The 23,899-nt window shown below is 41.2% G+C and overlaps 1 protein-coding gene across 2 annotated transcripts in view; it reads right to left on the bottom strand.

Moving 5' to 3' along the window:
- Positions 1–6,048: 6,048 nt before the first annotated feature.
- LOC147331382 (serine/threonine-protein kinase 4-like) overlaps positions 6,049–23,899 on the bottom strand; it is a 42,150-nt gene continuing 24,299 nt past the window's right edge. The window contains exons 10-11 of one of the 2 annotated variants that reach the window (XM_086293662.1): positions 16,885–17,045; positions 6,049–7,982 (exon numbers count right to left, since the gene is read on the bottom strand). In XM_086293662.1, coding sequence (XP_086149788.1) covers positions 7,824–7,982; positions 16,885–17,045 — 320 coding nt within the window. In that variant the 3' untranslated portion in view covers positions 6,049–7,823. Of the gene's footprint in view, positions 7,983–12,254; positions 12,361–16,884; positions 17,046–23,899 lie in introns of those variants that run through there. The other variant, XM_086293663.1, reaches the window with a different exon arrangement.

The raw sequence follows: 23,899 nt of genomic DNA, 5'->3' as shown, positions 1-23,899 counted from the left end.
TAAATTTGGGTCATATTCTAAAGATAAATAAAGATATACTGCATCTTACAGTATTTATAGATTCCTACAGGCCTGTTTCAGTTTGAGATGCGTCATTGGTGTTTGTTTAGTCATCACTTTGTGAAACGTCAAACACTTTGTACTCGTAAATGAACCAAACCTGTCAAACTGTCACTAAAAGTCAGTTCTGACGCTGCTGAGAGCATCAAACTCAGCATTCACCTGAGCTAATGTCTCTTTCTTTTTAATTCTACTAAGTCCTTTTCATGTCCATCTAATTTTTACACTCAGTTTATATTCAGTGTCCGTTGGGCACTTTGCTCTCTCCCTCTCTTCCTTTTGTTTTCTTTGTCATCATATCAAATGCAAATCAAATGTCCTTTAAAACTTGTCAAAGTCAAACAGAAGATAAAAAGGCACGTGTTGAAGAGAGAAAGGAAACCTGAAGTGCTGCATTTATAAAAGCACTAAAGATGTTTCTTAAAATGGAGACAAGTTAATAAAAAAGGGAAAATCTGAAAGAGAGCAAAGGAAAACAGAAACATTAAACTCATCAAATAACAAAGTTAAAGACAAGACATTTAATGAGGTGAAAAGATACTTTCACAATAAAAAAAAACAGGAAATGAAGGATAACCAAAACTCTTAAACACGACAGCATGAGCCTCGGTGCATATTTCTTTTATAGTTTTATGTAGCAGACGGTGGACGACAACACTGTTCTGGCTCTGGACTAACTTTTGAACTTCTAACTTAAGAAGCTGTTAACAGAAGAACTGGTTTAATATTTAGTTCTATTCTAGTTCCAGTTCACTCACCTCTGGTTTACTTACAATAACAACTTTCTTTCTGAGAGGACTGAAACCGTTAAGACGTCTTAATGAGAATCGGATTTGGGTGAACTGGCCCTTTAAATGTCACCTCTCTGCCAAAACTTCGTTCTGAAAGACAAGCAGGGTGAAATTTCCGCAGGATGAACGACATTAAGATTGTTCTGCAGCTTAGCTTGAGTTTCACATAATGGATGCTTGTGTCGGACGAGTCTCCGGGCAGGATTCCTTCCAGTCTGACAGAGAGCTGATGATCCACAGTTTGAAGCTGTGCCACGTCGAGTTGGGGCTGAACGCTGTTGTCTGTTTGAAAACGCGGAGAGAAACTGAGAAAGGTTTTTGTCATCAAGCCTTGGCACAATGTTTCTCAGCCTAAACACAGTGCAACGTCTGCCTTTTCAGCATGATGAGAGTGTGTTCAGGACTTTGGAAGAAAAAGTAACGGATGAACTGTAAAGTTTCAACAGTGCTCAAAATGAAACTATTAAGGGATTAAGGGAACAATCAGTCAGAGCAGTTAAGCATCAAGGACATCTCTCTGTCCAGTTAGGAAGCAAAAACTACTCCGACTCCACTTCAGCTGCTTTGGATCAAAGTGACATCAGGAGCCCTGGAGAGGCTGGACTCCTTTAAAGCAGCACAGGTAGTCCAGCTCCTCTAGGACGGCACGACCATTCAGGTGCCGTCAGGGTTTGTCAGTCTCAGAGAGAGACATCCAATTCATTTAGTTCAATTAAATTTTAATCATGTAGCTCCCAATCACAGCAACAGTCAGACAAAGGTGGCTTATCCAGTCATCCAGTCAACCCCCGGAATTTGTGGGGGTTGCGTTCCTAGAGCCCCTACGTTCCTGGATGTGGTGAATGAAAAGGCCATGAATGCCTATTTCTATAGTTTGAACCCTAAATATGCAGGTGGGCAGCATCTTAGAGCTTTAGGAAGAGCAAAAAGCTCAAGAACACTCAGCAACATGCAGCAGGTTGGGGGCAAGGCTCTACAGTGGGGGGGCAGTTGCCCCCTCTTGCTCCCCAGTAGATCTGCCCCAGTGCTGGATGTCCTCTTTCTAGGAAAACTCTCTCTCTCTCTCTCTCTCTCTCACACACACACACACACACACACACACACACACACACACACACACACACACACACTCTTTCTGTTTTATTTTTGTCGGGACAAACAGCACATCTGTAGACAGACTGAAGGAGAGAGAGATCAGATTCGTGACTGGCTGATTAAAAATTCATTTCTGCTATTTTGGCTGACAGTCAAAAGTCTGAACAAGGAGAGGAAACAAGAAAAAGGGGGACGAGGCGTGCCTAAAAAGTTTGGGTGTTTGTGATGGATCTGATAGGACACGAGAAAACTTTCAGAAAGTGCAGAAGGCAGTGAGAGTCCTGCAGCCAACGCTGATGATGAAGGCAGAGCATGACTGTGCAAACTGGAACATCAGTTATTTCATCAGATATAAAATCCAGTATGGAAATACTGACAGACAGTCACATGGCAGAAACAGTGTACATTTAGCCACGTAGAGTCAAGACGACCTGCTGAAGCTCCAACTGAGCAGCAGGTCTGAGTAGTTCAGAAACTGCTGATTACAGGGAACGGTTAAAAAAAAAAAGAGCAAATATCCAGTGAGCAGAAACTGTGTTAATGTTTGATGTCAGAGGTCAGAGTAACTCAGTAACTCAAATAACCGCTCGTTACAACCAAGATATGCAGAAGAGCATCTTGAACTGTAGACAGCAGAAGACCACACCTGTCAAATAACAACAGGAAATTGTGGCAATAATTGCAACAGACTTATTAAAACTGGTGAACAAATGATGAAATATAATTTGCCTGGTGTGTTGAGTCTCAGTTTGGGATGTGCTGCAACAGGAGAGTTACATGAAGGATGCAGCTGACAAATCTGCAGTTACTTTGTGATGCTGTCATTTCAACATGGACCAAAATCTTTGAGAAGTGTTCTTTATATTTAATCTCTGCCATGAAGAATTGAAGCAGTTCTGAAGGAAAAATGGGGTCCAGCCTGTTACTGCCAAGGTGTACCTAATGAAGCGTCTGCTGCGTGTTTACAGTTACATTTGATTTAATTGGAACTTTAATAAGAATCTATATGTACAAAAGTAAAAGCAGCATCTTTTATTGCTTTAGTTTTTTATTTTCTTTGTTAGACAAGCAAACAACAAAAAACCCACAAAGGACACAAACCAACCAAACACCAGTGATCTCAAACACAAGCTGACTTTAAGGCCGACGCCAACAGGAAGCAAACTCAGATCCTGACATGCTCAAACAGATTTATACAAAAGGCAGAGACACAAGACGGCAGAAAGATTTTCACTTAGATTAACTTGTAAAATAAAAAGTCTAATCTGGAGTTGCTGAACTAAAGCAACATTTCATGTTTTTCTCTGGTTTTCTTTGTTTTGTTCGTTTGTTCACTTTTTTCCAAGAATCCAATTCTGGTCTTTATTTGATCCAAAAAATGTTTGTGCTTGAATATTGAGGTGAAATTAAACAGCTAGTTATATAAAACCAGCACGAAACAAAAAGTTAAAGAAAGAAATGTTCACAAAACAAACGTAGAGATTAAAGAGAGCCTCATTTTGAGTGTATGGATTTATCCATGAATCACTCGTTGAGTAAACTGACATGCTGCTCAGTTTTTTTTTTTTTTAACTCAAGCATGTAAATTATATTAAATCAAAGTAAAAATTCAACAGTCTCAAGGTTGAAGAAGTTTGGCTGTACCAAAAATAAACCTGCAAATGCTTTCTGATGTTTGTTGTGGTTTCCATATTCAGCAGTTTATGAAGAATCAGTCAAAGGTTGGAAAATCAAAGAAGCATTTAAAAGTGTCTCTGTTACATTAAAGAAAAAAAAAAAAAGAGGTTGTCTGGTCTCCAGTGACTTTGACTTAATTTCAGGCAGCAACAAGCAGCTCATGCAAATAATTCAACAACAATCAGGCGCCATTATTTTAAATATGTGTCCCCTTTTTCTGAACGTCGAGGGATCAAAACCAGTTTTTATATTCTGACAGCCCCACAGTGCATCCACAGTTGGTAGGACAAGGCAGAAAAAGCTTTGCCTGTAACACAGCAGGAAATGAATTGTGCTCATGAGTCATCATCTTACAGAGAAACACAGGAGACACCAACCAGCTTAAAGGGGCAGTTCAAACAAACTCACAGGTTCTTCCTCCGGCCTGCACTGATATCCATCCACCTTTATCAGTTTGGTCTCAGACATGCCTACAGCTGCTTATTACTGCAAAGTAACAGGCTGATAAAACACGAGCATGTCAATGACTGTAACCACAGACCTGATGGATGATCTGCATCACAAAAAGGCTCAAAAAACAGTGTGAACACAGAGAAATGATCCAAATTAGCTGAGCTGTAGACAGACAACGGTCAGCTACAGCTTCCCAAGGTGGACAATTCGAATTTCAAGCCACAATCAAATCTAAACAGACATAAAGGAAAAGTGAACCCACTGTACAGTTCTTATGAAGGATGAAAACAGCCACAGAGGGCAGAACCATTTCTGCAGCAGGCTGCTAACATGTTTATTTCTGCTATGATGCTGTGGACCGAAAGGAAACTGGCCATGTGACTAAAGCATGGCTGGTGGATAAAGAGCACCGCAGGCCACAGGAAAATGTGCACATTGTGGATTTGAACCACCCGTTAAATACAGCATTGTGTGATGAAATCCATCTGAAGGGTTTCCCTCTGAAAGCAGCCATTCTCACATTTTTTCTAAAGTCCTGTTTTTGACACTGAACTTTTCAGCTGAATGAATCAAAATATACACATGCAGCCGAGTGTTGCTCATATATACAGACGTGACCGTGTATGAAGGAACTCTGAACCATCTACAGCGTTTTCTAATTGGTTCTGCCATTATTTCACAGCCCTGAGGAGTTTTTATGACCTGAGAAGCTCATTTTCATCCGGACACACACACAAACCGTCACCTCGCCGACTGACTGCGTCACCGCTAAACCTACGTAGAAAAATATAAACCGTCCCTTATTTTCTCTTGTGCTGGACCTCCTAAAGGAATGTCAGAAGTTAAGTCTTCTTGGCACTTTTTCAGGAGCGGCCTCGTCGAGTCCGCTGTGCCAGATCAAACCCGGGGGGATAAAAGCTTTGTTGAATCTGCTCCATAAATCTGTCAAACCAGGTCTGTTTTTTTAGAGCTTATTTTAGGAGAGATAAAGAAAAAAACTGGATCTGAAATGAAAATCCAAACAATAAGAAGGGCACTGGTGGTTAAACAAAAAGGCAAATGTGCTCATATTTCACATTTTGGTGCAATCAACAATCAGAACATCAAAATTCAGAAGTTTTAGGATCCCAAACTTCATGTTTTACTTACAAACCATCATCTGTGCTTTCAAAAAATGACTTTGTGGAGAGATGGAACAGTTAGCAAGTAAACGGATATAAGAAAGATGAGATCTTCTCGTCTATCGTCCACTGTCAAACATTTATAAGGAGACATTAATAAATGGTTCCTAACACACTGTAACGTTACAAGTGCCCACGATATGCTCATTTACAGTTTCATCGTTTCATTTTGCAGCAGACTACGTCTACATGTTTAATGTTAAAGAATGCAGGATTTTCCTCACAGGCTTCACTGATACAGAACCTCTGGCCCTGCTGTGATTGGTCACCTGTCTCTGCTGTGATTGGTCACTTGGCTAATCGAGAATAAGGCACTGTCAGAGAACGTCTTTGTAGGGAGTCGTGCTGAGACGATCCAAAATGAAGGAGACTTCATTGAGCTGCAGCCAAAAATGTAAAATTTGCAGGGTCAACATTTTTGATAGAAGGGCAGGAGAGTGTATATAATTCTACTTTCTCTCTCTAAATACTTTTTAAACAAGCTCAGCTGAAGTAAAATACGTTTTTGTAAGTATTAGAGACGTGACAGGAGCGTCCACCACGAGTACAGCAGCTTTGATTTCAGTCATGAAGCGAGCAGGAGAGATTTTTAGATACAGTCGCCTTCAATCACAGCCGGCTGCTTCTGTTTGTGCTGTGGTTCAACCACACTGCTCTGGGAACGGGCATAGTCGAGGGGGCCGTCCTGACCAATCAGCATGTTTTAGCACAATGTGAACATTTTAACTCGAAAGAAAAAAAAAAATCTGCTTCACTGGAAGAAAAATTAAATGGCCTGAGTGTAATTTTACTTTATCAACAAACAAACACAAAAAAAGTAAAATGAGGGATTTTCTGTGTAGAGCACAATCATTTTAGCCCCCGAGCTCCACACACTCCACTTCACTCAGGAAAATCTGTCTACTGCCCCCTGCTGGACTTTAGGGAGTTTCTCTACAACAAGTTTTGCTTCAGTTTAGCGAGAACAGTGAGCGAAGTTCATCTGAGGACGAGTCAAACCAGCGGCCGGGCGGCCACTGTGCCCCGTGCTACACTCAGAGACCCACTCAAACAAAGGAAACGTATAAAAAAATAAAAAGGGCACTTCATTTAGTCTGCATGTCGACAACAATAACTCCTCCTGTGCTGTAATGACAGGATACTGATGACGTACTGTAATACTGGAGTTATGAATGTCGACACAAACTGGAAACACTTGAAAATGTCTTTTAACTCCTAATTTACAGTGTGTTAGAAACATTTACTAAATATTGACATAGTTCTACAGATTTGTAATTTCATGTAGCCAGATTTCTTTTTTCTTTTCTTTTTGATCATCTCAACCTGTCAGATTCATCTTCTGACCCACAAGCCGACAGACAACCGAAACCCAACCGAACAAACCAATCAGAGAGCAGAATCGTCACCTGTGAACTGTAAACACTCCTCATTAACTGGCCCAAGAGCTGAGATGACGATCGCATAATCTTATAAATATATAAAACTGGAAAAAGTGAAATGATGTGCTCTACAAAGCAAAGAATACGTCTGGTTCACGAACCACACTCTGCACTAACTGATCCCATTTTTCTGTCTTCTTTACTGAAGTAATTCTGCAGGCTGGCTTCATGCTGCAGCTGCAGGAGTGAGAGAAATGTGCTTCAGCCCACAGAAGATCAAAGACAAAAGAAAAGATCTAGTAACAGTTTGGTCGCGAGGCACAAACACAAAGTCCGATATAATGAGTAGGACTTCAATGTAACACCAAGTTATGAAATGTAGAAAACAGAAACGCAGGGACATGTACCAGATTAGAGAGTTTCCTCAAGCAGCTTTGAAAGAAACCTTAGCTTTGGAGTTCAGAGCAAACTGTGTGGAAACACAGAATATGTGCAGCATCTCTCAGATGACCAGTCGAGTGGAAGAGGAGAAAAACTGGTCATCTGCTCTGCTTTTAGCTGTGAATTCAAATTCAGTGATTTGTTGTCTTTTAGAGATCTTTGGAAAAGCAGACGTGCCGACAGAACCCAGTTTTATCCACTGTCCATGTTACATTTTTGTGCATTTTTCAAGAATGAAGATTCATTCTGTTCTATAAAACACCTCGCTGTCTGACGCAGAAACCTAGAAAAGCTCCGCAGCTTCACCAACAATGATGGCAAGAAGTTAAGTAATAGACGAGTACCGAAGTTTAACAGTCAGCAGTTCAAATGATGATGTACCACATGATTACAGACAGGACCTGACGGTCTCCAGGTATGTTCACCTCCTTAAAGAAACTGTGTGCAAGCTTGAAATAAGCAGAAAGAAACTCGAGTCCAAAACTGCTGCTGATGATACTGAAATGAAAAGAAATGCCACAAACAGAAGGATCATGGATCTCAAGCAGACAAAATAAATGTCAATGATATTCAGCTGAACAGCTTTTCTACAGTTTTTCTTAGACAAAGGTCCAAAAGCTCAGCAGGCAGACGTCAAACCGATAATCCTCACTCCCCAAACGTCACATCACGCAGAAACTCCAGCAGCCTCGGTGACGTTCCTCCAAACTGCTGCGGGAAACGTGAGAGAAATCCTTCAGAACTTCTCAGAAGTTCGGCTGCCTTCGTTTTTTGGCCTCGATGGCGTCGAGGATGGGCTGCCTCTTGGACTGGTAGCGCTGGCGGATCTCCTCGATCTCCTGCTCCATCTGAGGGTCCAGAGAGGCGAGCTTCAGCCGCAGATCCTCCACCGACCACGTGCTTACCTAGAGGAGAACACATTGAACTATGTTAAGGCTGCTGTGCTTATTCATCAGCATCGAGGACCTCGGGTGTGTGAGACGGAAAGTCAGGGCACCTCATTAAGAGCAAACATTTATTTTCCCTGAGTTTGACGAGCGTTGACTTTCAGGCTCCTCTCATGTGGAACCAGCTCACAGTTTGGCTTCAGACTCCCTCCCTGCTCTCACCTCTCTGCTTTAAATTATAGTTACGAGAAACACAAAGTTTTCTGAACACTGAACGTTTGTCATGAGTGAACTCTCACGGTCAGCTTTTGATACACACAACGCGTCACAACGACATTCGAAGCAGGATTTGATGACTTTAGGGTCAAAGATCAACGCGGACGCAGTCCATTAGTGGACGCTGACAAAAACCTTTACCGCGCCCTCAAAGTACGTCACACATGACAGCAATAACCAAAGTGTCTGATGAAAGTATCTATTTTAGCAGCTTTCAAAGGATGAATCTATTGACTTGTATTCAATCCCTCCTCTCTCGGTTGCCGGCCTCAGACAGGGACCTGGTGCTTGCTTTAGCTTTTCCCCAGGGGATTCCCCCTCTCAGCTTTTACCAGCAGCACAACGCTCTCAGGCTATTTATTACCCAGAATCAATAGAGCTAAAATAACGCCGCCGTTTGAGTCCACTAGACAGATAACCGTGAACAAGGGAAGGTCCTACAACTGGACTCCAAAAAAGCGGCCAAAAGGGCCAAAAGCTCACATCAACATTTGCTGCTGATATGTCCAGTTCATTCAATATATTTACAGTAATCAATCATGAGTATTGCTTACAGGAATCATCCAACTAAAGCATTTAAAAATGGGACAAGACCTTCTTTGATTTATGGACTCATCAATGAAGAAGTAAAATTAACCCAACAGACCAACAAATATATTTTTTTTGTCAGAAGCATTTTAACTTTTGGAGAAGACAGCTTAATTATTAAACTAGCCAATAAATTCTTAATCAGTTATTAAACTAGCCAATAAAAAAAATACTCACTTATTAAATAAATGATGAAGTGCATCAAAGCAGCAACGGGAGGTTTTAACTGGAATATTAAGATGTGACCTTCGGAGCTTTATCAGTACTTTTGCTGATCAGCAGGTTCAAACCCAAAGTGAAAGTGTGCTTCACCTAAACACAGACGCACATCACACCTGTGCACCTGCTGCTGTTATTAACAGAAGGATCGCTCGGCTCCTCCCATCACAATCCTCAACACTGAAACCTGCTTCGACTCCAGCGGTCGGTGCGCTCGACTTCACAGCCGACTGAATTCATTCAAACTTCAACACAAACTAAAACTTTGACGACTTCTTCAGTTAAACCAATAAAATCACCTGATGCACTTTGACACAGCACACTCTTGACTTTGTTGTAAATTTCGATGCCGGGTTTAGGGAGGAGTCCCTCTTTAAGGATGCGGTCATTAAAATGAAAATATGAATTATCCATAATGTTGTTATGAGCGCATTCTTTTCAGCTGCAGCTGTGATGCATTATTTTGTTGAGCAAACAACTACAAAAACACACACTTTGGTTATGAAATATTTAGCACCTGAGCTAACTGCTTACAAACCGTCTGCTCTCTCAGCTTTTCCACAGCACGCTGCATAATTTGACCAAAAACACAGAGCCGCCCTCTAAAGGGAACGACATCAAAGCACTTGGTGGCTGTACAAGAAGAATGGGGGTGGGCTTTCCCTCTCCACCTATCCTTATCAAACCGAAGGGTATTTAAGGCTGCTGTGTGTATCTGTAGTTTTCATATTTTGCTGTAGTGGTCAACCCACAGCTGAATTCTCCCTTTTCAGCTCATCTCAGCACTTTTCTGCCATTTTAATTCCCTTTCATGCAGAAACAGTTCTGTGAGATCTCGGCAGCCAAACACGAGTTTGCAAAAACAGTGGAGCATTCAGCAGCTGAAGAGCTAAAGGATTTCACTGTATTGTTGGCTGCAGATACAAAGCTGCTCATCTGTTCTGACATTGTTGCAGCTCGTCCTGCCAGCTCAGAGCTTTCTATGAGTACACAACTTCTTAAGTGTGCGCAGACTACAAACGGGGCTTTGCTTGTAGAAATGGATGTACCGTCACAAGAACTAAAGATTCCATTTCAAACAAACTTCAGTGCAGCTTTAAGAGCAATCAGGCTCACCAACAGCACTATTCTCTCATCTGTTTCAAACTGTTCTAAGCAGGACAGCGTTATAGAGTCAGTCTGCTCAGGAGCAACCAGAAAGAGCACACTGCCCCATCAAGTGTTTCCTCACTTCTTCACTCCGGGACAGATTTTGTTCGATTCACATCTAAATATGAAATAAACAATATGAAAAAGCAGAACAGCTGATTACTGGTAATAATGTAACTCAGTGTTGCAGTTCACCACAGAACTAATGTAACAGTGTTACCAGATTACTTATTCTCAGTAAAGCATTATTTGCATGATTTTTTAAGTAAGGATTAATATGCGTTACATTACTTCTCTTGAGTAATGACTGAAACTATAGAAATGATCAGCTGTGTCAAAAACCTGCGGCAAATCCAGAAGACGAGCAGCACATCAGGATGCTTTTCACTCCCTTTCTTTAAAGCTGTATTTACACTTTAACAGCAGCATTTCATCTGCTAGATTCTCTAAATGGGGCTAATTATCACAATCATTAATTAAAGATTGCAAAACAACCCAAAACAAAACAGAACTTCGATATATCTCCGTGGGAACCTGATATGGGATCTCACTGTTGGTCAGAGTAAAATTCAAAGCAAAAGTTGTTCTGCTAGTTCATCAGGCCCTGCAGAAGCACCAGGCTCCAACTGCTCTGGCACAGCGGTCCCCAACCCCCGGACCACGGACCGATACCAGTCCGTGAGTCGTTTGGTACCGGGCCGCGAGAGTTGAGGCTCGGGTGTGAAATTTATGGTTTTCAGGGTTTTTATCGTTAACTCTGTTTCCCTGGGTCTTTTTCCGTGTTGCAGTTGTGTCTTATTTTGAAAGAAATATTGATGTGTTACCATAGCGACCAGAGAGCATTAAGGGGCAGAGAGGGGGATGTTACTCTCAGTGTTGTTGGCGCAATTTCAGGAGGACGCTGCTAATAAAGTTACACAATTACACATGTTTCTGAATTTATGTTTATTTTTATATTTACAAAATGCCAAATACCAGTTTTTGTCTTGGTCGTATCATTTTATTTTGTTCTTTTTATCCACGACACCTTAAAAGGCCGGTCCATGAAAATATTGTCTGACATTAAACCGGTCCGTGGGGACCGCTGCTCTAGGGTTCTCTGAGCCTCGATCACACAGAGGTCAAAAGTTGAGCCATAGACTCAGAGTAGCTGAAGAGAGCCTTCTGTTCAATAGCTGCTTTCATTCCAGACATAAAGACTCAAACAGGAACTTCTGGAAACAAATCCATGTTCATTAAAGCAGTGGAGAACGTCTGATTTTCAGTTAAAGTACACAAATCTTTAACAATGAGCGCCTGCTGGCTCTGGCTGTACTCAGACATTCAGACGTGTTCCCACCAAGTCTGACTCCCTCTCGAACACATGACGCATGACGGCTCCCTGGAAGAGGTTTTGAACCCTTTATGCAAAGTTTCCATTCATCCACAAGCAAAAGCTAGGGTACTCCTAGTGCTGGTGTAAGACACGGATAAATGGGAGGGTGGTGTCAAGAATGACTAAATTAAATGGGTTAACAATAACTGTTCCCAGTGCTGATCACCAGCAGGGTGTTTGAGGAAACTGCTACTGGCTGAAGGTGGAGGAGGCGGGGGAAGGCACAAAGGAGGGACAACCTACTGAAGGAGATACAGAAGCCTGGTGTGACAGAGGATGAGGATGCTAGGGAAAGGTAATAAAGAAAAGTTGAAAGATAATGTCTGCTGAGATTATAAGATGAGTCACTAAAGCAGGGTGGGGGAACTCCAGGCCTCAAGGGCCAGAGTCCTGAAGGTTTTAGGTATCACCCTGGGTCAGCACACACGAATCACATGAGTAGTTCATTACCAGGCCTCCGGAGAACTTCAGGACATGTTGACGAGGTCCTTTAGCCATTTAAACCAGCAGGCACCTCAAAAACCTGCAGGACACCGGCCCCTGAGGCCTGGAGTTCCCCCACCACTGCACTGAAGCCGCCATCAGGAAAGCAAACAAACTCCAGTGGTCTGTGTGTGTGTGTGTGTGTGTGTGTGTGTGTGTGTGTGTGTGTGTTGGCATGTCTCTTTAAGTTGTTTAACAGTTACGTTTTGACAGATCATGTGACAGATGAGGGCTCACTAGACAGTGACTGGTTTCAACCTGCATCCGCTGACCGTCTGCCAGCCAAGAACATGGACTCCTTTACATCTGAAGAGGAGAGAGAGAGAGATAGAGCGAGAGAGAGAGAGAGAGAGAGAGAGAGAGAGAGAGAGAGAGAGAGAGAGAGAGAGAGAGAGAGAGAATGGAAAAAAGCAGCAGGAGGGATGAAAAAAAGAAACCAATAAGTGAAGAACAAAAATAGACGGGAATGAAAACAGAGAAAAAGAGAAAGCGCTGGGTGGTGCGCGGGGAAGGTTGTTCTACGTCTTCTCATGAATAATGCAGGTTAGTGCTTTCCTCCATATGTTCTTATGCTGCATTGTCACACTACTAAGGAGGCTGGAGCTAAAACCACAGCTAAAATGGTAAATATTAATGCAGGACAGCTATATATAGACCTTAAAATCCTATACAAGATGATGACACACCTTAAAATAAAGGTGAAAGGTGATTTATGCAAACACCTCTGCCATGTACAATGGGGACACTATTAGCAAGGGTCTACAGAGACGAGAGTGAAAGAGCAACCCTGCGCGGGAAGAAATAAACCTCGAAAAGATTTTAAAAAGCACATGTATAAATCACAAACTGCTGGAGTTTTCAACGAGCCTACATGACTGTCCCAGGTAAGAGCATTAAAAAAACATCTGATAGCAAAATACAAAAATAGAAGAGCCGACATATCTAAAATTAAACACAGTCAGCATGCGGCTGTCAACAAGCTGTCTCAGTGTATTAGAGATCCAAAAAGAAATTAGCTTTTTATCCTCACATTTGAAAGTCTAATGGAACAATAAATCCCCCCGAGTGGGATTGGAGTCTTCGAGTAAAGCCGACTTGATTTTCCCCTAAACGCTGCAGAAACAGCTTTACTTCTGCTGCCATCAGGTCGTCTCTGTACACACAGAGGCTCAGTGCTAATTGGCAGTATGTTCATGCACCGCAGACACAGAAATACTCAGATCCTCTGTGCTACAAAACACAAGGCAAGTTCAACCTGTGAAAATGTCAGTATTAGTAAAACCTGCGTTTATCCTCGGTGCTGTTGTAGTTATACTGAAACTAAACTGAAAAGTCTTGAAAAGATAATTTAGCTGACTAAAATACAAAGATTACACTTTGAATAAACAGTATTGTGTAATAACAAAACTAACTGAAAGAAAACAAACAAATCAATCTGCTCCTCTATTAAAGTCCTGCGTTGCCACTGCTTGCATCCACACTCTGATTCATTTGGTCGCCACCTGCTGCTCGTGGTCATAATGAGGGCAGCACCTCATTACCAACCCCGAGTGAGCTCTCCACCTTTAAACTGGCTGATGATAACAAACACATTTAAAACAATGCAAACCACAAAGAGCAAACCTAACTGGAACTTCCATATGTCCAGTTATGAGCCAGCTGCTCTACACTTCCTGTAAATGTGCAGGTCCTGTTCCTCAGTGTTTTGGGGAGCATTTCAGCTCAACGCAGTCTCTGATCAAACAGTGTAGACAGGAAGCATCTGTCATGTACTTCCTCTTGTCTATAAATGCATGCTGCTTATATTCCTGCGTGTTCGAGTGCAGATGTAAATGTTTAAGTCAACTCGTCTCCCTCGAACACACAATCCAAAACTTTTTCAAGTCACTGAGAGACGATCTTCTAACTGAACGTGTGCCTGACAAGCATCAAACCTGACAGCATGTAGGCGTCACAGCCACGAGCGATACACCTCTGTGATGATCCTCTGTGTGTGTGTGTGTGTGTGTGTGTGTGTGTGTGAGTGTGAGTGTGAGTGACTGTGTGTTTCTTCCCTCCTTCCTACATCGAACAGTTACAATATTAAAGATCCAGGAGAACAAGAGGGAAAATCAGGGTCAACCAGCGGGGAGCCGTCACTGTCTGTTAGTGTACCGACTTCAAACGCACAGTTGCACACATATAAGTGCATTCAACACACACACACACACACACACACACACACACACACACACACACACACACACTTGAAAATTATGAAGTCATACATGCGCACATTCAGCAGAACACACGTCTTTGTTCTTTTATGGCTCAAACAGCCGCTGTGAAATTCAGTGTTGTACATAATTCAAGCAAAGCTTCACCACTGATAATAAATTCTGCAAAATACAATTTTGCTTTATTGTTTTGTTTGTTTCTTTTTAATAATTTCAGCTTTTAGGATTCGGTGCCTACCTGTAGTTTTATTTATCGTTTTGCTTTCTGCTGATGCGTCGTCTGAACAGCTAAAGGTGAAACGGCAGCTGGGTGATCAGGTAAGAGAAACCACCTCACAGTTAAAGGTCACATATTCAATATTTAATTCCAGCAGCAGGAGCAGCCACGCGTCCAGCATAAATGTCTCTGAGCGAGACAAACAACCTCTGCTTTTTTGTTAACATGATTTCATCTGAGGCATCAGGCTCTGAAAAGTGAAGCAACTCAGAAGCTACAATAAACTAAATTTTAACCATTTTTAGAGCTTTGAATTTAAATTCTTTAACCTAAGACCCGAACTCTTCCATGGCATTTTTAATTTCTCTTTGCTATTTGGGCTCATTGGCACTTGATGAATGTAAAAACAAAGAATTACCTGATTTTTGTTTCTGAGAAAAATGAGATCCACATATGAGGATATTCGTTTTAAATTTCGATAGAACAGTGGCAGTATAACGTCCTCGTAAGTGGATATCAGGCCCTTGGAGAGCAAAATTGAGTATTTTGGTCTAGACATCACTCATTGTTTATTAGACATCTCCACAGGTTGATCTGAAGACATCAGACATATTCTGAGAGGTTCTAAGGAGCATTCAGCCCGATCCATGTTGTGATTAACCTCCGCCCTCCTGCCCTTTCTCTATGGTTTAATCTGAGTTCTGATTAGCTGCAGAGGCTCACCTGCATGCATATAAAGCCAAAGGAGAAGGTGCAGTTGGGTTAGCTCCATCTCCTCCATCCACTTTGGTAGTTTCTTATTTATAATAAGTTTATGAGCTACTGGCAGTTTTCAATCCTCACTAGTTTAGTTTAGTAACTTTATTTTAGGAGAGAAGCCTGAATCACACGGCTCATTGTGCAGCTGGTTCACCGTCTTCATCTCCATTACTCGTGTTGCTTTTTAGAGCAACCTGACTGCAGACAGCAGCAGCGCACTTAAATACACACACAGTATTTGTACAGGTAATATTTACCCTCGCCCATCAGATTTATGGTTTGAGTGTTTTCTTACTTTCAAACCTGTGTGACTTTTCCTCGTATTTAATCAGTATTTCACTTAGATACCAGGAACATTTCCAAAATGAAGACCTCTACTTTTTATTGAAAACGAAGCAGCTGGTGGGGATCATACTAGGGCTGGGCGATATGACCCAAAATTCATATCTCGATATTTTTTAGCTGGATGGCGATATAAGATATATATCTCGATATTTTTTTTAAGCCATAAAGTAAGAACAAAAAGAGTTCTTAGTCAAAGCTGTGTCCCAGATGTCACACAGGCACTTTTATTAACATACAGCACAGATGTACATGAAAAATTACTCAAAATTAAATTATGAGCATTCATTAAATAATAATGCTCCATAAATAAAAGAAAACAAGGTTGTTTTTGTGCTAAACAAAGAGCTCACAATTGTGCAGTCAAAATGTAAACTAAAAGACGCTGAGCGTAATAACAAAGACAGACAGATTTTACAGCTGCTCTGTTCCCAAGTTTTACTGTGTGACTGATAGCCTGGAGTTTGAAATCCGCTTCATAACCACGTCTCTTACAGGTGCCATTTATGGTCCTTATACACACACAATACGGTAATATTACGTTGATGCACAGTACGTATCACTCCGCGAAGCTCCTCGGTAGCCGTAATGCGCCGACAATCTATCAAGCGGTGCAGCTCCGTAGCTTACCAAAGTCGTACTCAAACATTTTTGACAGATTGCTGAACGCCGTGTACCACATAAAATCGGTTCGCGGCCACCAAGCACAACCAGAATTCATACATAAGGCGCGCTATCAACTTTTGAGAGAATGAAAGGATTTTAGGGTTAGCGCTGTTAGCTCGTTAGCGCGGTTAGCTCGTTAGCATGTTTAGCTCGTTAGCACGTTGACGCCGTCCAGCCCCACGCATGGGGCGATGCGCAGTAACTCGTTAACGGAGATTTGCCGTGTCCGTCTTGTCGCTGTCTGCACGTGAAGCGATGGGGTAGGAGGGGGAGTTGTCTTCAGTGAAGGCGAGGCGGAGTAACGTTGCGTAGAGACAAAAGTGGACGAAAGAGAGGCAAACTTGCGGCTCCACAACTATAATTATAACGTAACATAGACTATATCGATATAAAGGATATTGTCACATCTTATATCTCGTATAAAAATATATCGATATGTTTTAAAAACTCGATATATCGCCCAGCTCTAGATCATACCCCTGTGCCGTGTTCATGGTGCCATTTTAAATATAGTTCCTGTCACCTCAGTGCTTGTACTGATGTGAATTCAGTAACATCTACAGGTGTTCAGTGGACCAGGTAACGGCTTCACGGTAAAGTGTAACAGTGTGCGCCACGTTTCCAGCTCACCACTTCAAGATCTCCTTCTCCGGGCAGTTTGCGGTTATCAGTGTTGTTTTGTCCTTTTCCTCCTCCGTCATTATGAATGTTCGCCTCCTTCTCCTTCTGCTCAAAGTACTCCAGGAAGGACGGCTTGGCTGGCTTGGCAGGCTGCATGGTCTCATCTCGCCCTGTAAAACAAACAGCAAGTCCAACATTGACTTTACTGCAGATGAGTCTTAGACTGTGAGAGCGACACGCACAGACTCCATAATGGACTGAAATCTCGAGGTAGCTTCAGAGACACCGCACTGAAACACAGCAGCAGGACTGCTGAGACCTTTGCTGCTGTTCTTGCAGCGGATGACGGGTTTGCTGGAATCGAGTGTTGTTGAATTAAATATTTCTTGGAAAAGGTAAAGTGGGGCTCTGGGAGTTCAAACATGGGGGATGCTGTGGTTTTACAGCATTGTTTTAGTGAACTGCAGCAACACTGGCAGCTGTTAAGATATTTCTGTGACTGTAATTTACATGTACTCCCCTTTACAGACTGCATCCATTCATTTTTCCTCCTTATTTAGAAGCTTTGTAGAAGGAGAAGATCCTCCTACAGTCAGTCACATCAGAAATGGAGACGTGCGAGCATTACTGCGTGCTGACAAAGTGCATAATAATTCAAACTAAGGCAGAGCATTTAGATGCACTAAACTGCTTTCTTTTTGCACTTAGTTTAAAACAATCATTCACTTTACCACAAACTCGTTTTCCTTGTAACTCAGTTTTTCTGGTGATTTAAGTAAAACATTTATAAATGCAAATCAGGATCTGTTCCCGGCAAAAAAGGATTAAAACGGTGCAAACACAAATGTCAGCAAGCATCTGCCCTGCTCAAAGATCCCTGAGTGGATCCATCACCCACAGTCACAGGTTACTGCACTCTAGCCTCAGCATGAACGTGGAGGCATAAAGAGGATTTTCCTTCAGGGATCAATGAAGTGTTCCATTATTAAGGCAGCAATAAGCAGGGAACAAGATTATCATAATATATGTGCATTAAAGTGATACCAGTAAGTGACTTGCTCAGGTACTGATGGCTTTACGGCTTTTAAAACTCTGTCAGTGGAAAAAAGATGGCAGAGGCTTTAATGTAACACTATTGAACCAGATAGAGAGAGGAGAGCACCTCCAGATTTTAATGCATGTTACAGGAAGTGCACGGCATGTGATGGAGCCCATTAAAAAAAGCCAATCACTTAGATGAAATATTTTAAGACTTGCTAACGAGTGCTAAATTAATAATAAATGGTCGGGAAAGCAAATATTAGGGTTTGGAAACTGGATGTTAGGAAAAGGCAAACAAACAACACCCAAGGTTGTGTGTCTTTGTTTTGGAGCGAAGTTTAGGGGTATTTTAGATTTTAGATTTGCCTCAAGTGTTGATTAGCATCTTGTTTCTTTCGAAGCATGAACTGTCTCACTGACATGTCAACAACAACAACAACAACAACGACAAAAACCCCAAAAACAAACAAAAAACAATAGCAGCTGTCTATTGTTGACAATATATATAAATAAGTATAAAACCCAGACGAACAGTAAACAGAACAACAGCAGGCTTTTTCCATCAGGCCATCAGACTGCTGAACACGTCATAGACACCTCAGCTTCACTACTGGAACTTCAACATTATGCACTCCACACTGTATATAAATGCCACTTGTTTTGCACATATTCAACTCTGTATATTTTATATATTTTATTATTATTATTTTCTTTTTTACTATTTAATTTGTAAAAATGTGTACACACACACACACACACACACACACACACAGGAAAATATTTAGTATACACATCCAGAAATGCATACACTATTATATATTGTACATATATTTATTAGTTTCAGGTTGGCCATTCTTGTATTTTGCTCGTTTGTGTTGTTGTGTTTGCACATCTCTGTTGCTTGTGGGGCTCGCACACAAGAATTTCACTCGCATGTGCTGTGCCAGTGTGCCTGCACATGTGATGTGACAATAAAAGTGATTTGATTTGATTTGATTTAAGAAACACTTGAGGTGATAGCAGGAAACACGTCATGCTTCGATGCCTTTTTCTTTTGTTTTTGGTGCTCATTACAGATTTTCTCCAAAATACATTTACATTTTAGATTACTTCAGTGTAGACTTTTTAAAAAGACCTCATCATTTCCAAATTATTTCCATTGCTGTAATGAAAACAATGTTAGCTTGTACTTTTAACGAACCTAACAAAACCTGCCCCGAGACAAGGATGTAGATAACGAGTAATATGGCTGAATTTTGTTATAATTACATTGACCAGTCGGAAAATTCACCCAACCTAAGTAATTTTATAATATACACACTGTGTGCTTTTGAGTGCACGTGCATGGAAAAGTCAGCAGCTACATGGACAATTCCAGAGGAGTTACTGACACGGTTTCTGGTTCACTGAATAAAAATGTCCACACTGTCAATTTTACCCAAGCGAGAGGAAATCAGCGAGTTCATGAGTGTCGTTGAGCGTTTGATTCATGGCTTTAATAAGCTCCTGCGGTCTTTACACACCTACATTATGCACAGATTCCAGTGTGATCAGATAGCACCGCTCTGCTGTGATAACAGAGATCGTTTCTACTAATAATTCTCTACTTTTTAAAAACGCTCCATCAGGTTTATCCTTAAAAAGCTCTTTATGTAAGAAATTATTCACAGATTTATAACAGCACTTGACTTACTGAGCCTCTCCTTTTAGATGTGCTGGAAACTCTGATGTCATAGTAGGAGGACATTAGAGCTGGTTAGTGTGTGTGCGCTCACTTAAATAAATTTATGGACAGCAATTTATTTATTTATTTATTTTTAAATGGGCAAGTAATAACTGGGATACGCTGACTGTGACTCAGGCTTGTTTAATGCTGTAATGGCTGAAGAAATATGTTGATTTTTAACCAGGTGGTTGTGCAGCTTTATGTCACACAGGCTAAAGGTGTGATGTCATGCTGAGACTTTATTTCCTCATATTAATCATCTAAAGTGATTCAAATCTGTTGTTTACTCCCTTTACTGTTTACGGTCAGAGACACACACACACACACACACACACACACACACACACACACACACACACACACACTTTTCTAGGTGCAGACCAAATAATTACTATAATACATGAAATGTGTCTGCATGACTCCTACAAACTACAGCTGGTGCGCAGCTACACTGCAGAACTCAGAAGGTTCTCATCTACATCAGCGGTCCCCAACCTTTTTTGCACCACGGACCGGTTTATGCCCGACAATATTTTCAAGGATCGGCCTTTAAGGTGTCGCGGATAAATACAACAAAATAAAACTAGTACCGGTACCGAAAAAAAAGAAGATTTATTCATAACACATGTGAAAAGACCCAGGAAAACAGAGTTAACGATAAAAACGTTAACAAAATAACGCTGAAAACTGATAAAAAACCTGAAAACCATACACTTCACACCTGAGCCTCAACTCTCGCGGCCCGGTACCAAACGACTCACGGACCGGTACCGGTCCGAGGCCCGGGGGTTGGGGACCGCTGATCTACATGACATATGATATATCATCACATTGCCTTACACCCCACCCAGCAATGGGCTAAAATGATTGTTTTTAGCAAATAAACATATCTCATTTCTAACTTTTGTTTTTTCAATGTGAATAAGTATATGCCAATTATTCCACCAACACAGAAAGCAGTACTGCAGCACGGGCATGTATTAGTACTTCTAAATCAATACAGTCACAACATGTTGGAAGATTGTATAGATTTCTATGAAAACTGTTACCAAATGCTGTTTTCCAGTGTAGACGTGATAAACTTGTTGTTTTTCATCCATTTTCAGAATTTTTTGAAAGAACTCTACTAGTGGGAGCAGAAAATAGTTTAAAACTGAATTAATAAAAACTCATTCTCTTAATGTTCTCAAGAAAATATCACTATCTTAGATAAAGGTGTCAGATTCTGATCTGGGTGAGATATTTAAGCTCTTATTGTATTTATTTCCAAGAGCGTCTGCCTCCTTATCACTCAAATGCAACAATGAAGAGGGGAAAAACTTGTTTTTGTCAGAAACAGAAAGGCATCCGGCGATTACCTCCACCTCCACTCAAAGTGTTTTGCTTTCTTTGTAATGGTGACTAATGGCTAACATCGCATCAATAATCTCACTTGGGGCTCCACAGTTTGTTTTCATTCAAGCACAAAATCAATTTAAAGTCTAGTGCCCCCCCTAAAAAGAATTAATGAATGTTCTTCTTCATTTGTGCTGCCAGGTGCCTTCTCTCCCAGATGAAGTTGCCAAGGGCACACACAAAGTCATTGTTTAAGAAAGCTAACCACAGCTACCGACAGCTACCCGCGGGCATGTTGGGAAAAAAACCTCTCCTGATAAGGAATTTTTCAGCATAATGCAGTTCCTCGGAGACCTTTACTCACCTGAGCTGCAGAATGCAACAGGTCTGTATTTAAAACGAGAAATTATAGTAACATTGAATCTTCACACAGTTGTTCTAATTTCCACGAGTGAAGCTTCAGTCTGTTCAAAACCAGCCAGCACTGCACTCGTGGTGTCACAGTTTCACTAAAGTAACATGAAAGCAAACGAAGCATCAGTGAGCCAATTCTACACAAAGAGGAACAAACACAAAATTAACTACTAATGTTGGCTAACATCGATTAGCTTCCTCCAAACCCAGGTGTTCAACATAAATCCAATGCTCCATGTGTGAGTGGACAGAAGGCTTTTATTGTGAGACATTTGCAGGCATGCAGCTGGATGTAGTGAGGGGGGCAGCCTTTATTTAAAGACTTTTACTTCACTCTTGGTTTTCTATTAGAGGAAACACTTTAATCAGATGACAAAAGGTCAGACCCATAAAAATCAATGAGCTAATGTTACTTTGATCCTAGTTTGTTATCTAGTGCTTGGCATCTCCTGTTTGGTAACTTGAGGAATTATCTGACTGGACAAAGACTTTTTCCAGCTGTGCACCACATTCCTGTAAATGGACATGCTGCTTGCAATGCCATGTGGGAGGAAGTATGTTACAAAGCATTCTTTATGTTTTAGACCTTTACTGTTTAGGACAACGTTGGTCCAACTAGTGGGCAATCTCAGCTCTTACTCTGAAAGTTCAGTCGCTGCTGTAAAGCTACACCTGGACCTTCCTGTCAGGTGTTTCCATACCACCTGGCTCACTGGCTGGCCACTCTTATGGCATGTTTATGGTAATATGTCTCATTTACAAGGTGACGGGGGGGAGACACATTTTTAGACATAAGCTGTAATGGCCGCCGTTTTCTTTGTGAGTATTTATTACACGGCGTGCTGCGGGGAAAAGCCTGTTCTAACGTTTGAGTCTAAGGTTTATTTTTTTGCTTCTCAACCGTAAATACTCTGCATCTTTCACGTGATTCCGTTTATTTTGAAAAGTCTCAACAGGATCTTGAGCTTTATTGTGAAAGGTTTATGTGGAAAATAAACAAGCTGACACGCCGTGGTTTTACCGTCGTTGTTGCTAACGACAACGCATAAAAACAGGCCCTTGTCCGTCCGTAGTGTGGTTATATTAAATATAAGAGAAAGAGAGAACTTTAAGAAATGAATATAGCCACTACAGTGACCATCAGAACCATGAAAAAATATTGCCGTAAACAGTTTATTTTGCGACACCACAAAACAAACGATAGCGTAAAATGAAACGATAGATGTTTTTATATCGTCATCCGATATATATCGTTATATCGAACAGCCCTAATTCCCAGTTACTCTCCAAAAAGTTGATTCTGTTCATCTGGACGTAGCGTTTTGTGGGAGGAACGTTTCGTCACTCATCCAAGTGACTTCTTCAGTGGACGTTCCTCCACTCAACTTAAGCTTAAAACAGCAAACTCCCGAAAAACCACAAAGACATGACGAGGGTAAGTGTTAGACTGCGAGTATTTAAATGTGAGGTTTTCAAACATGATTTTTCACTTTCAAAACTGCAGCCGGAGACGAGAAAAACAAAAATCAAACCAAACACTTGATCTGTGCTCCATCTTTTATCTTTTATAACACCCATTACCCTTACACTTTAACTAAACCACTTTTTTGAGGAGATACTCACACCTAACCTGACCCACACTGTGATCCACATCCAGCTTCTGTGCAACACAGCCTTTTAAATGAGTGAGAGAAACATCAATAATTGATAAAACTGATGACGACACTGGCAGCAAATGAGCAAAACAAGAAGATTTACTTTAAGTATCCCATATTTGGAAAATAATTTTGTTAACAGTTGAAACAACAGTAAAATATAAAGTTTATGCATAATGAAAGTAATATGAAGAGTCAAATGTAGAGATAAAAGTTAATGAATTCTTTTATTTGATCTTTCTCAGCCTGCAGTAAATTTTCTCTCATATTTGTTTGATCAGGAGACACAGGAAACTTATAAAGAGAGCTGAGCGACACAGCAAGAGTCATGACTGGCTTTGTGAGTAATTAATTTGACCAGAGCCGCCGCACCCAGACTCCACACGTCCATCACCTTTAATGAAAAGATTCTTGTGACATTTAGATCTTCCATTTATTTTCTACTTTCTGACAGCAGATGCTGTAGACTGCAGCGGGGGGAAAAAAATGGGGACACTGATCTCTTTTTCCCCCCCTTTACTGGAAGCAACAGCCACCAGAATATTTCATACCAATTGAGCAGCTGATTGAGACATTAAATCTAACCGCTGCACAGACACTGAGCGGCTTGGAGACGCAGCCTGACTGCCCTCAGCTGATGGGGCCTGTACCAAAAAGACAAAAATAAAAGAGTAGAAGAAAAGCATTCTGCCATTACCGTTTGTCACCCACTGACAAGCCCATTATTCTGTCCTCTCTGCTCTGCCACTGATCTGCTTTGCTGTCTGCTGGGTCTTTTCTGACCAATTACATCATCACTGCAGTCGCATCACTGCAGGAAGTCGACATGGTGGCGTTTACTTTGAATTAAAAA

Source organism: Aulonocara sp. 'chitande type north' Nkhata Bay, linkage group LG5 (assembly GCF_057382095.1).
Source record: "Aulonocara sp. 'chitande type north' Nkhata Bay isolate Kocher_YH1m ecotype deep benthic linkage group LG5, A_spYH_male_GT1.1, whole genome shotgun sequence".
NCBI lineage: Eukaryota > Metazoa > Chordata > Actinopteri > Cichliformes > Cichlidae > Aulonocara > Aulonocara sp. 'chitande type north' Nkhata Bay.
Note: the sequence above shows the minus strand (reverse complement) of the source record. Positions and strands in the feature narration are given on the sequence as shown.